Source organism: Anoplopoma fimbria, chromosome 15 (assembly GCF_027596085.1).
Source record: "Anoplopoma fimbria isolate UVic2021 breed Golden Eagle Sablefish chromosome 15, Afim_UVic_2022, whole genome shotgun sequence".
NCBI lineage: Eukaryota > Metazoa > Chordata > Actinopteri > Perciformes > Anoplopomatidae > Anoplopoma > Anoplopoma fimbria.
The window spans coordinates 3,337,187-3,352,385 of NC_072463.1; the positions used below are offsets into that span (position 1 = coordinate 3,337,187).

Below are 15,199 nucleotides of genomic sequence, written 5' to 3' on the forward strand. Positions count from 1 at the left end.
TGGATCTACCACCGTCTGCCCCTCAGAAACTTTCTGACCGAGCCAAAAAGCTCCCTGCAGGCTTTGCTCTGGCAGCAGCAGAGAGGAGGGACAGGAGACTTTGGAGAGCTGAGAGGATGATGGTGTGATTCTATAAAGAGGAAGATAGAGACGCTCCGGCAGCATCATCTAACCCCCCCACACCTCTCCTAGACCCCCTTCTGTCTGGCTGACGCTCTCCTCAATAACACCCCTTCAGGTCCAGACAGGCGGTCCGGGGGGGCGACCAGGAAACATGTCACAGACTAGGAGGAGCACGTACACCCGGGTGAGTGTGTACAAGGTGTTTGTACATCCCAGTGAGGTGAATGAACGGGCAGGACGTTGCTCTTTAAGTTGGTCCTGATCGTTGCGCCATTGTTTCTGCTACGTCTGCTCAATTAGTTTCACTCTGTCATCAGCTCCATGTCCATTCCTACTTTGAATAGAAGGGTTTCTAATCCATTTCAGGCGCTGCATTCCTCTGTGTGAATTGTCGCCTCTTTGTTCGGCTCTGATGCCCCTCCGGTGGTTCAACGTTGCTGCTGTGATGTTAGGAATCGGACCTCTGTGACAACTCCTCTTTCTAGAGTAGGAGATGATCCATGACAGCAGGACCATAAGGGTTTTTGTTATCATAATACAGTGGACACACGATCCATGAGCACCATAGGACTTCCTGTTTGTCATCTGTCTCTGAGTCAGGCAGCTTTCCTGTCATTGGCAGGGATGACATCAGCGCTCATATTGTACCTTTCAGACACTCTTTTCTTTCTTCAGATCACAAAAGAAGAGATGTTTTGCTTTGTAATTCAGCCTGCATGACATGGTGACAATCTATTAAAACTGTGTGCATGGCAGCATTTCAAAAGCTTTCTTTTTTGAGAAAGCAAAGGAATTCTTTCCAATACCAATGCCGGTTGTTACAGTGCAGCAAATGAGGATGTGTCACTGTTTTAATATTCTTTTTAGCATAATAGTCGGCGTGAGCTTGCGTGCTTTAAGAGTAGAGTGGCACTAAATAATTCAGCCCGCCCTCCTCGGGTCATCTCTCCCTACAGCACATGGCAAACAGGTCGGAGCAATGACTGAACAACACTGAGGCTTCATTACAGACGTTCAAACTCTTTTGTTTTAGTGGTTTTATGACTTTAAAGAAGGCAGGATTTATAAACCCCAAAGGATGTTTGATTGCAGATTGTTGACAGGTGCATGTGAGTCTCCCTGAAGCACCGTAAACCAAATATACCTGCCTCCGTTATGAATAAAATTGATTTGAAGGAATTAAATGGATGTTGCAGCGTGAATGAAAGATCTTAAGACTGTGACGTAGAAAACGCTTGTCTCAAGGACGCATTTCCTGCACATAACCAGTTCAAACATCTCTTTCTATCTTGGTCATGAATTATAAGCTAGGTTAATTAGACTTTAAGCAATCATGGGAATTCAGGGTTCGTATAACTGCTGCTGCGATGTCTTAACAGGGATGTTCATAAAAGAACACTATCTGTTAAGTGATGTCTGGTTTTATATTTAAGCACTAAGAAAGTGTAGACGAACCAGAAGAAGACCTGGTCATTTCTTCTCTTCTTGATATTTAATTCAGTTGACAACAAAATGTTTGGATACTTTTAGTAGAGAAAGAAACTGATATTGTAGCTCTGAGAATCAACTAGTTTTCTTTAATATAAGATAAGGTAATCCTTTATTAGTTGAGGTAATTTGCTGTCAAGCTGAGAGTAGAAATAAGTGACCATTCATTCCCCCGGTGTTGTGGGTGACGATATTTCTATAATCTATTGTTCAGACTCTGTGGTTAGGAAATATAAATCGTTCAAAATATCCCATAAGAAGTTACACCGTGTTAAAGCTTGTATTTAAAGAGCACTGAAACAAAACGATCTCTATATGAACACATTCCAACTTATACTTACTCAGATTTAAAGCCCTCAACTTGTGCAATAAGGACGGCTGACTGTTAGCTGCCCTGTAGGTTTAACCACCACATATTACAGTTTAATGTATTTTTACCTCTTCTCCTTTCCAGTTTATAACCAGCCAATCCCTTTTCATCGCTCTCCATGTCACTGCTGTTTTTACTGTTGGTCTAGGGGAGGAGGACAAAGATATGATCCCTCACTGGCTTCCCCCAAAGTTTCATTTGTGCATGTTGTATTCCTTGGAACTCGTGACAAACCCTGTGTAAGGATGGGCTATAATTTAAAAGAAAAAGATAGTTTATTTTTCCTATAAATTGACCAATGTTAGCGTATTGCAGATATATATTAGTGTATATGGCGGCAAATAAATAACATAAAATATGCCGATATGTTGTTATTCGACTTTTAAAACTCTTAACTATCGATATTGTTATCAGCCTAAAAAATGACAATCACATGAACAAAATTAGTTTTTTAAGTTTTTGTTTGATATTTCTTTTGTTTTTCTCCGAGTTAATTAAAGGTATTCAAAGGTCTGGACCAATTTTTAAAAAAAAGCATATTTTTGTAAGTTGTCAACAAGTTAAGCAGTGGAGCCTTAAAGGTTTAGAGTAAAAAAATAAATGTTTTGATCATACAACATGATCAGTGGAAGAGATGAATGAATATTTCATATTTTAAAAGACCTTCATGTTGCTGCTGTCTGTTTGTTTTGGTTCACCGTCATTAACCTTTTTAAGCTAAACACAAAGACGGCGTATGTTTACAGTAGCTCAAGGAGAGCATGTTCTCTCACAGAGAAATAATATACCCTCCTCTCTGTTCTGCTGAGTCACCATCTCTTCTAGGACATCACACTGTAAATTGGGTTATGCAGGATTATTTGATTACAAAATATTGCGGCCCCGTCTTGAAAAGGTTTTTACTGCACAATTTGTTCTCCACACATCATCATCATCATCATCACGTTGCCATGGAACTATCACAAAGACCAGAAAAACAAGAGCGGTGCTGTTTTTTTAAGCATGTTTTTCACATTAAGAGAGTGCAAGACGAGGCTCAGTGGGACAGAATGACACAGAACTACTTTTTGTACCCCTGCTGCTTGTCTCTGTGTGCTGACATGGTCCTGTAAAAGACCCTTTTGATGCAGATGTTCACCTACAGCAGTTATGCGTTGCACTGTAGTCATTAACTGTATCATAGCCTCCTCTCCGACAGAGTCAGGCAGAGAAATCTATTTTTGGCTGCTTTTATGTATCAGATAAAGCAGTGATTGAACCTTTAGCCAGATCACGAAAGCTTTTCCTTTTGCCTGACGGTCATTTACTAATGATGGTGGTGGTGGTTGTTGTGATAATCACAACATGACGGTGACGATGACTTATTTAACTCTACAAAGCCTTGAATTGTCAGGTTGGAATTAGATTGTGCTTTAGAGAGAAATTAAACGCCACAAAATGTTTTGTAAGCTGTTAAAATGTATAGTATAACAGTGAATAAACCTTCTGGCATCTATCCTTGCAGAACCAGAGCGTTGAGCTGCCCTTTTAAGAGGTTATAACTCAAGTTTGACATCATCTTGTGCTTTAGAAATCATAATAACAACTGATGGGAGGTTTCAACACAGCACATTTAAATGCACATATGACTCAGTTATAATTTGAGACACTCTGTGATGCATTTGGCCATATTAGCAATAAATGCAGTTTATCAAAATAAGTTTCTTTAATGCAAATGGACCAGGCAGCTTGGATCATAAGGGTAACAAATAAATATAATGGATTGTGAGAATACACTGGTTTGTGACAAGCCACATATGTACATAGTTATGATAGGATGGTCCTCTAGTTTTTTGATTAACCCTCGTAACAAGCATTCTTTGGAGGCCTTCTTAAATACCAGTTATTCATTCTCAGAGTTGAAAAGACCGTCCTGAAGTGTTTCTACATCCATGTAGTATTATGCTTCAAGACATTTGGGGGACTTGTGGTTGAATTTGGTGCTGATGGGACCAGGACGTCCATACTTTAAATCCCTAGTATTCATCAATCTTTAAAACCACTCGATCCTACACTACCCACAATGCAACGTGATTGTGTCATTCCTTTCCCTGTCTGGTAAACACCCACGACTTTAAACATCCACTTCTCATCATGGTTATTTCGTCAGATTTCCAACCGAGAAGAAGAAGAAGAAACTTCCTGCACTGATATGTATATTCAGTGGATTGCCCCTTTAACAGTGTCGATGTGAACATGTTTGAACAGCGTGTGTTTTCTTCGTCCCACCTCAGACCAGCAGCGGCAGCAGCAGGATGAGCTCGGACGGGGGCGGGCGGCCCATCAAGGTGGGCTCCCTGGTGGAGGTGATCGGGAAGGGGCAGCACGGCACCGTGGCCTACATCGGCAACACGCTCTTTGCCTCTGGGAAATGGGTGGGAGTCATCCTGGACGAGGCCAAGGGCAAGAACGACGGCACCGTGCAGGGCAAACGCTACTTCACCTGCGCGGAGAATCGTGGGATATTTGTGAGACAATCACAGGTAACAACAATAATGTCTATTGTTTAGTTTCTGACTTTGTGAGATGTTTAGAATTCAGTTTTTTTTTCTCATTTGACGCAGTGTGTTTGTGAGGGGGTTGATGTTTTCCTCTGTTGTCTGCTTGGTGCCAGCAGTTTTTTTTTTGCTTCTGTTTGGTCGCTTTATTTTTTTTTTGACGCGCATTACATAACCATAGGCAAAAAAACTGCTTTATTTTTTTGCTTCAGGAAAAATACCGCAAAATGCCCCCGCGCATTACATAACCATAGGCAATCTATGGTGGCCTGGAGGAGTCAGTACATCCCAAGGGATGGCCAATAAATGAAATATTTAGTTTTGTTTTGTTTGTCACTGCTTGAATTTTATTGGCATTTAATTAACTCTTATAACTTTCTCAATGTGGAAGGATTAATTTGTATTTAAAGTAAAGCTCTCAACATGTAAAAACAGTAAACACAGACTCATAGAGCACAGTCAGCAGAGTTAAAGGTCCCTTGTGGAGTTTTGTTGTAAACAAACAAACATTCTTCACATTCAGCACCATAACACACTGTGTATCCTTGAGGTTCAGCATGTTCAATGTATTTCCTTCCTCATACAATTTTTGCAAAGATGATTCCTAAAGTATTTATATTGTTTGCATCCAGCAGTCTTCTTCTTCCATCTCTTTGCTGGTACAGTGCAGCATTTCACCACCTGAGGTATAACGTGAAACCATTGACAGCAGTGTGTCCTCGTGTGTGTGCACAAGAGAAACAACACGGGGGAAAAAACTGCTTTATATTGCTACAGGAGGGCAAAAACTGCCTAATTGTTAATTCCACTATGAAGAAAGACAAACTATCCGTACTTAGGTACTTTAGGCGTTTGTCTGTACCAAAGAGAAAATTGGTGGTAAATCACCTGCCCTTGACACTTAAGAATGAATCTATTTAATCATGTGATTCTTGCATGAGGCTTCTTTTCTTGAGTGAGCACGGACAGTGAATGTTACCTGCTGTGACTCAACTATTCAGGTACAGACACACAAACACACGGGTCAGCTTCAGTATTGATCAGGTGTTGTGTTACTAATGCTCTTCATTATGTCTCCCACTTGGCTTCAAAGCACTTCAGTTATAAAGATCACCATGGAGATGGAAAAATTACAACTCACTTGCTGTATTTGAATGAACATCAATAAACAAGCCAATTTTTATTTTTCTGGCTCACCTTTAACATTTGTCTCTCCCTCGCTTGCCGGCTCTAATAGTTATAGCAGTTAAAGTCACCGGAGGACATGACTAACTGTCTTTTTGCTGTCTGTCTGTCTGTCTGTCTGTCTGTCTGTCTGTCTGTCTGTCTGTCTGTCTGTCTGTCTGTCTGTCTGTCTGTCTGTCTGTCTGTCTGTCTGTCTCAGATCCAGCTGGTTGACGATGGAGCCGACACAACGTCTCCAGAGACTCCTGAGGCCAGCACCGGCAAGGTTCCCAAACGAGGTAAGGACGCACACATCCAGATGGTTCTGTCCTTGGTCGTCATTCACCAGTCGTTTTCAGTATTCTGTGGGTGTTTTTGACATTAAAGGGGAACGACGCACATTTTCAAAATTCATACGTGTTCATCTTATGGTCTGATAAATTTGGAAAGATGTTATAGATGACACTGAGAGCAATTGGGACATATTATGAGGTTATGTTTACATTTTCTTTAATAGAATAAAGCAAATTTTTGTATAAAATAGAAAACACAAAATCATTCATTGTCTGTGGAGCAGCTCCAGACTTTATACTTGACGATTACAAGTTTGAGACTCAAAAATATTGAATACATTTGCCTAGACGGTGGAAATAAATCAAAAATGAAATTTATGAAGAAATTAAAGTTATTCAGAAATATAGCGAGGTGCGACCTTGTTAGATTGGCAGCGTGACATTTTCTCACTTGGATTTTTTTTGGCAATAGATTTGCAAACATCATCAAACATAAAAAAAAATATCACATTTTCAATCACACAGTCCTGCTGATGGATTTATTTGAAGCTCTTCAGATGTCCCCATTTTGAATCTTTTATAATGTCTATTGTTCCCATTTTTCTTCCGGTTGAGCTTCTTGTAGTCTCAAGATATGTTTCTGTTTTTCCATGACGAAGATTTCTTAAATGATTATCAGCCGTTTATCTTTTTTCTGTGGCTCTTACTTTACCAGCATTTGTACTTACCTCCAACAGTATTCCACCTAAATATATCTCTTCCCATCACAGTTCCTTCAGGGAAAAACTCTTTTGGACCTTTATATTCTATTTTTTGTCATAGCACAATACTTACCATTTCCTAAAACATATTTATTTTCTGCTCATGCAGTTATTTCCACATCAGACTGACTCTAAAAGTATCAGTGTTGACGTGGTCATGTTTAATCTGTTTGCACCAGGATCTTTGTGGGACTTTATACCTTGTTAAAGTAGATAAACACTGATGATAATATTTACTTACGTCTCTCACTTTTTTGTTTCTCTTTTTTATTGCCTCAGAGATCCTGGAGACGCCCAAGTCCACTAAACTGGTGAGTCAGATAATGATGTGACACAAAGTTCCTCTGAAGGTAATCAGGAGCAAATATGGAGACACACACCTGGACACACGCACACATACACACCTGGAAACACAAACTCCATGTTATCACGAGTAAACCCTGTGTGTTGCTGTTGACTGAAATAATGCCACACCTGCTCTGCTGTTTACGCCTTTATCAAAGAAATGCTTCCTTTTTCACAGGTTGTGTTTGAAGTAAATGTGTTGAATGATCCTTTAAGCTCTTACATTAGTATATTGGCATTTTTATTATTAAGTGCATTTATTATATTCAATAGTTTGTTTTAATTAAGTCTAAAAGACAGTAAGTGAAAATCATTATGTGCATTAAATGTGCAGTAGCTGTTGACACTGATGAAGGAAACACTGACAATTTGCAATGTAGAAGTAATCATTTACAGTGCATAGGAGTATTGTACATATACTTAAATGTTACAAAATGTGCAATTAACTCTTCTTTTATATTTGGCTGTAAAAGGATGGACACGAATCTGTAAGAATTTCTTTTCATAATTGAAATACAGATTTTAAACTTAAATACAGTATATAAGCAATAACATTTTCTTTGAGATAATCTTAAATGATCCCTGACATTTTGAGTTTAGCAAAACTAAACCAAATCAGATCTGAAGGTTATGTTTTCATATCTGACCAGCAGAGGGCGACATTTACTTATAAATATACTCGCTGTGTGTTGAGACGAATAGTTACTTTGCACTAAAATACCATTATATCAATTTAAATGCTGTTGGTTTTAAGAATTAAATAAATTGAATGAATGAATGAACATTTTTTAATTGAAAATGTTTGTCACTATTAGAGACCTTATGCTGAGTCACAGCAGCTGTGACTTTTCTCATTATGCACCCTTTTTAGGCAAAAGATGACTAATGATAATTATAATAATAATGATACTATTAATGATATTATAAATGTAATTATTATACTTATACTTAGCAAGTTAATTACTGAAGGATGGAGGACCTGGAGTTAAACTGCCAGACTTCAATTCTTCTTAAATATTTATTTATATGCATCCAAAAAAGAAAAAAATGATGTGCAGTTTGTGTGAAAATGAACTGAATGAAAAAATGTGTGAAAGTGAATGAAGATATGAACAAAATGTGTACTGTGTATTCGATTGAGGTCTTCGATCCACTATTGAAGAGCACCGACTCGCCTCAGTCCCCCCGTCACCTCCAGCATGACAAACTCTTGACCTTTAACCTCCACCCTTCCACCCTTTCCTTCCTCACTTCCTTCCCTTCTTTCCTTCAACCACGCAGCGAGGAGTCAAGCCCAAAAAGGTGTTGCATGTTTCTCTAACCTCGGTACAGTTGTGATGTTATGATGATGACTGTAGTAACCGTGGTAACCGTGGCTCTGAATGGCCTCGCTGCTGCATGGCAACCGGGCCTCATCGCTCATTTTTACCCATGATCCCTCGCCGCTCACCACACCGTCCATCTGTGGTCTTGTTGCCGAACCGCTCTGTGTTCACTTGAGAGTGAATGTGAGCGAATGAAACGATCGAGATGTGGCATATGTGTCCACTTCCTGTCACCTGACCCCTGTCACCTGACCTCACCTCACCATGCTCTCTGCTCTCGTCTGTTTGGTTCAGCTCTGTGGCTCATGTTGTGTGTTTGTTTGTCTGCATGCTGAAGTCATCTTGGCAGCCGGTTTCATGTGTCGTAATAACACATTTTTAAAGATCATCCAGGAAAAAATAATTTATTATTTCTTGTTTATCAGGCGCACACATATGTTTCATCTTTTAATCAGGTTCCGAGAGAATCTTACTCCGAAGGGGGGGGATTGTATTTAAAGGCCAGAAACTGCAGCTGAATGCAGTCAGCTTCATTTTTTTAGCCGTGTTGGTTTACCACTTGTTTTCTCTAAAATGTAACATGTAAAAGTAAATTGACGTATTAAGCAAATGTGATATTTTGGGCTGGTTTGGGGTCGGGATAAGTCGATGAAGAGGAATTTCATCAGCATCTATGTTGATAACGGATCGATTAGGTTTAGGTCATTTATCAAGTAAAATACTAAATATTTTCTGCCTCAAAATGTTCGTATTTGCTTCTTTTCTCTTTTCATATGATTTTAGATTAAATATCTTTGAGTTTTGTTAGTCACATAAGAGTCAAGGCTTTGGGGCTTCTGTCTTATTGTATCCGTCTTACTCTCTACTGTCGGTAAGCTCCAGCATTTTATCTGTAAAAAATAAAACCCCATTTGATTTAATAAATTTTATAAAAAATGTTTTGCACAAAAGCCCTTTTGAGGATATGTATGTAAAATAGATAAAAAACTATTATTTTTGCTATACTTTTCATGTGCTTGGGTAAAAACATTAGAAGTTTTAACAATCTAACTATCAAATAAGTAAGTAAGACATCAGACAACATAGCACTGCAGTGGAATTTTGGGTGTTAACCCCTAAAATCCTTTTTTTCTTACAGTTGTGTTCTTGCAGCTTTATTCATTTGGAAGAAGAGATGATTCTCTTTTTGCAGTCTTTCGGTACAGAACGGCATCAAGCCAGGCGCCATGATTCTTGTTTTTCGTCTTAAGATGCTTTAAATGAGACGCCATCAGAATATAATGCATCAATATTATATATTTTATAAACCCCCCGTGGATTCATCACGACTCGGTTCATACCGACAGTCCAGTGCTCTTTAACTATCATCCTCCGCTGACTCATACATGCTGATAAATGTCAGTGGGTGACCGAGGTGAAATCCGACGCCATCCCGCCTGCAGAGAACAGAACTACTGCAGAGTATGGATTTCCTGTCAGCTCGGGTCTACTTTATTGTCTCCTGTTCGACCGGCTCAGTTTAGTCTCAACCAGGAGGCCGGAATGTTCTCATTTTTTCTGCAGATTTAACTGGAAATGTGGGCACTTAAATGTCAGAGAGGAGTTTCAGAAGATGCAGGAAAATGCAAAAATAGATGATTTATCCCAGTTACAGACAAGAGAGAAAATTAAAAGGAAGAGTGAACTATTATCTAAATTAAATAGTTCACCCCAAACTGATACTAAGTCCACACTTTATAGTTATAGTACTAAAACAAGGTGGATTTATTATCCAATTTTTTATTTAAAGAAAAGGGACACGCTGTATTTTTTTATGGAGCCACAAAGTGTTAAATTATAAATGAATGAATAAATAAATAAATAAATAAATAGATAGATAGATAGATAGATAGATAGATAGATAGATAGATAGATAGATAGATAGATAGATAGATAGATAGATAGATAGATAGATAGATAGATAGATAGATAGATAGATAGATAGATAGATGGATGGATGGATGGATGGATGGATGAATAGATAAATAAATTAAAAGATGAATGAATAAATAAATAGATGAATGAAAAACTGACTGGCTGAATTAATACATAATTAAATGAATAACTAAATGATTAAACAAATAAAATAAAATACAGTGTGAATGAACTGCGTAAATTAAAAAAGCTCAAGTCATAATTCACAATTTTTTTCATTTAATAATATTAAGATCATTATAGAAGTCTGTTCATCATTTCACAATATCATGTTTCATGACAGCAGTGAGTGAGATGACTTTCAAATGACCTGCTGTGATTTTGGGGCTTTTACTGCTGTCAGATGCGATAAACTTCTTCTGAGTCACGTCTCTCTCAAGTTTCCCCGAGTACATGAAATAACAGTCAGTGCGAACCGAGCGTGTCGGCTGACGCTGAGTTAGTGCTTCCTAACGCAGCATCATTTTATCCCCCTTGTTGTCCTGCTGGAGGCTGCAGAGCCGTGACCTCAGAGGCAGCAATCCTCCCTGTGTGTGTTTGCTGGGAAAGCAGGAAGTAGATACAACTCCTTTCACTCCATCATCCTCTCTCTCCGTCTCACTCCATCACATCACTTCAGCGGTGGATGTCGTCTCAGAGCAGCACTTAGCCTGTGTGCTGCAGAGAAAGTGAGCGGTTTACATAGAAAGATGTTTAATATTTCAACAGGACAGATTTCCCTCCGCTGTTCTGTAATGGATCCATGTAAACAGTTTTTCCTTCTGCTTCAGCAGCCTGAACTCTGAAGTTCTGCTTCTGTCTTTCTCATAATAATCTCTCTGCTTCTATAATCAATTTGCTATCAAATAATTTCACAAACAGCTGGTGTTTACGATAGCCTTATCGAGTTTCAGCCCAGCTATCTCAAATTCCTTACCGCCCATTTTTATGCCCACATTGTGAAAGTATTTCAGGTTTAAAGCTCACAGCTAATCAGAGTATTCCCATTTAATTAATCCTCTTACATCCCTCTCTCGTCCTGCTGAGCTGTTGGCGCAGAGAAGAAGATTAGTGGAGCGGGGGAAGATATTAAGAAAGCTACTCAAATGGCTCAAGGAATGTACTGACCTATTAAATCACTTTTTATACGAAAAACCCAGTTTTTTATTACAATCAGTATTACATCCAAATCTCAAGGCACCCGTTTTGTTTGAGTCTTAAACGTGGCCGTTTTTAAAATGTATGTTTTAATCGATTTTGCTGGGATTCTCCTTTTTATAAGACCAAGTAAGTAGGATAGAACAAATATTGATGACAAAAATATTTGTCAAATAGACGACTAGGTATGGACAGTGGTGGATGAAGTACACAGAAGTAAAAGTAGCAATACCAGTGTAAAAATACTGTTAGAAGTAAAAGCGCTGCGTTTAGAATATATGGAAAGATCTAAAAGTAAAAGTATTCATAATGCAGAATGGACCAGTTCAGATTCATGTATATTTAACAACTGAATTATAATTCGTTTTATATTAATGTGTTGCAGCTGGAAAAGGTGGAGCTAATTTTAACTACTTATACTGTTGGGCAGCTTAACCTAAAATGTATAAATCATAATGTATTATTTAATATAATGGATAAATATAAAGTAGCTTTACATTATTTGAACTTTTGGAATACTTTATCGTATCGTTCTTATAATAATATTGTGATATGAATGGATATCTCAACATACAATGACATACCAAGAAAGATTTGATCCATATAACTCACCCCTCATGAATGCAAATGAGTACACATTAATTGCATTATAGAATGTGTGATTAATGTAGTTAATGTATGAAACTACATGACTTAATGTGAGGAATTAAATAAGTTAGATTATACAAAAATAATGAGTATATAAATAAACTTAATTTTCCTTTATATAACCAAGCAAAAGTGTCAAGAGAGCAGCATAAAAGCATCATTAAAACAATAGATAAATACAACATAAATAGGTTAATGCTGTATGCAACCCACTAGCAATTTATCCTCCTAAACTTGCTAATATGTTTGGCATTGTATATCTTTTCTTTTTTTATGTATTGCATTCTTTAAATTTGCATTATTTTCTGCTTCTTACTGCAACTGCTGCACAGAAGTTTCCCTTCAGGATAAATAAAGTTTCAACGTATCTTATTTATTTTATTTCAAATTGACCATTCATAGTCCAGGACAACTGTCACATGCTACAAGTCCATAGATATAATATCCAGGTTAGATTCATTAACAAATAAACTATCAAAAATAGGTAAAAACAAAACATTAAGAAGTAAATATCCTTCAATTCTCCAAAACTCAGCACCTCTGACAATTCCAGTGCTTCTGTACATTCCTTCAGGAAGAAGGGGCAGATATGTAAAATAAGATAAAATAAAAATACAAAAAGGCATTTATAACTTTTTTTTAATTTGTATAACAGATCAGGTTACCTCATTGTTTTTGTCAGCCTCGTTTTAATGAGCCCATAGGAGAGCTCTGCAAGGGTTGCTAGGCGACAAGAGAGGCTTGCATCGGCGTTGCTGCTCATTTTTCTCACCTCCGTCTACAGCTCCGCCCTCCTCCGTCTCACATCTTCTCCCCTGTTTGTCCCCAGTCACACACCGTCTCTCCCCTCCCTCCACCCGATCCCTGTCTGTTCTGGTAGCGAGTGGGTAGGGAGGGAGGGAGGGAGGAGGCTGCACAGTGATGTAATGCAGGAGCAAGGCATTGGCTGGGCTAACAAATCACAATGAGCTGAGAGAGAAAGGGAGGTGGGGGGTGAGACAGGGGAGGAGGAGAGGAAGGTTTAGGGGAGGCGAGGCGTCTCCTGTGAGCAGAAGCAGGTCGGAGGCTCTCAGGAGCAAGATGTCCGAGTCGTAGAAGGAGGAGAAAGGAGAGGGAGGGAACCGACTGAAGGCTCCGGCAAAACGGATTATGAGAGACGCTGAGAGGGAGGACATACAGGAGGACGATAGCGGGAGGACGGAGGAAGGGAGGGGGAGCCTGGGAAAAAATTGCTGCGGCCATTTGCACCACTGCAGCTTCCCGGCCTGAGTGTCTGCCTGTCTGTCTGTCTGTTCAGCTGTCTGTCTGTCTGTCTGTCTGTCTGTCCTGGTCTCTGTGGATCGAGAATCTCTACCTGTTTTATCACCTTCCTGTGTGTGTGTGTATTTCTTGGTGACTGTATTTGTGTGTGTGTGTGTGTGTGTCTTCTTCTCTTGCAAATATGATGAGACAGACTCCTGCACCCCGGAAGGTACAGAACTCCATATGATCGTCCTTTTCTCTTGGGATGTTGTTGTTGTTGTTGTTGTTGTCTCCATTGATTTATTTTGTTGCCAGATCTGCTGTAAAGGTCATGCTTGGAAATTTCAGTTCCTCTTTTTTGCTGTGGTGGGAATTGCCCTTTTATTTCCCTCTCAAGTGATATATATCTGTTATCCCCAGTTGGGAAAAAGAAGCGTACCTAAAGCTTTTATTCAGATTTTTGCAGAATTATTTCATGCCTATACATGTGTGTGCAGAAGCTTTTTTTTTTATTTCAGTGGAGTTCAGTGTTTCTGTCTACAGCACAAGCTTTTATCTTTTTATTTGGCCTCATCATGCAGAAGCCTTTTTTTTTTTACGAGCTCAATGATTTTTTTTTGGTCCATCAGAGGGGAATGAAATGATTTCACTCTTGGTTGCAGATGGTAGCAAACATGCTGAAGTGATTTCAGTACAGCCTGTTCTCGTATCTACAGCGCGACACTATAGCTTAAGAGGGCTGTCAGCTCTTATTTAGTACAGCTGTTAGCTCGGGCTAATTTATGCTGAATGGTCCGGCTCTAATCCAATAAAAGACGATAACTAGCTAGAGCGACGGCCATGCCCGAGGTTAGGCCAAGAGAGAGAAAGAGAGAGAAAGTCAGTGTGCAAGAGGAGGAGGTGAAGTGGAAGTTAGAAGAGAAGAGAGTGACTTCAGAGGATTAGAAAAGATAGAAGTGTTTGCACAGACCTTGGTTAATAAGTGTATGATATTTACTTACCTCATTATCCATTTATAAGTTTGTATGGCTATGTTTGCTCAAAATAATGAGCAAAATTATTTAAACATCTATATTCAATTTGAGTTTCATTTTACAGGTCCATAAATTCCTCACATTCTTGATAATATCTTTATAAGTTTCCTGGAAAGAACAATGTAATTTGTGTCTACAGAGACAGTGTTCAATCATTACACGTCTAATGAATAATTACAATAAAACTAAAGCAAGCTGAATATGCAAAAATGTGCAATTTGTCTGGAAGCAAGTAAAGATTTTAACATATATTAAGCAATAAATAAATGATGAATATATATGAACTTGGGTTTAAACAGAGCTTTCAGACCTTTTTTCTAATTAATACCAGATTACTTTCCAAGAAACTTTCTAGAAAATAATTTGGATGATATAAAGTAATGAAGTATAACCAATCAAACTAAATAATGATAATTTGAACATCGACAGGTAAAATGCATTGAAACTGAGCACACTAAATTTGTTGAATATCATGTGATATGATCTGGAGCTGCAACGATAGTCAATCGGAAGATATACGTCTGCAACTTTTTTTTTAAGCAAAAATGCGCAAAATTTGAAGTTTCTGCTTTTCTCCGTTGTATATCAGAGTAAAATCTTTAGGTTTTGGACGTTCAAGACATCTGAATGATTTACTATGTACTCTGGTAACAATTTATGGAGGAAATAATCGTTAGCTGCCGTCCTTATATGATCAAAAGCTCAAGAACAGCCACTAAATGGATTGTTAGGTGAGATTATTCTGGTCAAGGTCAAGA

General features: G+C 38.5%; 1 protein-coding gene across 1 annotated transcript in view; it reads left to right on the top strand.

Annotated features, from left to right (window-relative positions):
• The first annotated feature begins 274 nt into the window (after positions 1-274).
• dctn1b (dynactin 1b) overlaps positions 275-15,199 on the top strand; it is a 45,678-nt gene continuing 30,753 nt past the window's right edge. Inside the window, exons 1-4 of the mRNA XM_054613542.1 lie at positions 275-313; positions 4,255-4,503; positions 5,903-5,981; positions 7,016-7,047. Coding sequence (XP_054469517.1) covers positions 275-313; positions 4,255-4,503; positions 5,903-5,981; positions 7,016-7,047 — 399 coding nt within the window. The remainder of the gene's footprint in view (positions 314-4,254; positions 4,504-5,902; positions 5,982-7,015; positions 7,048-15,199) is intronic.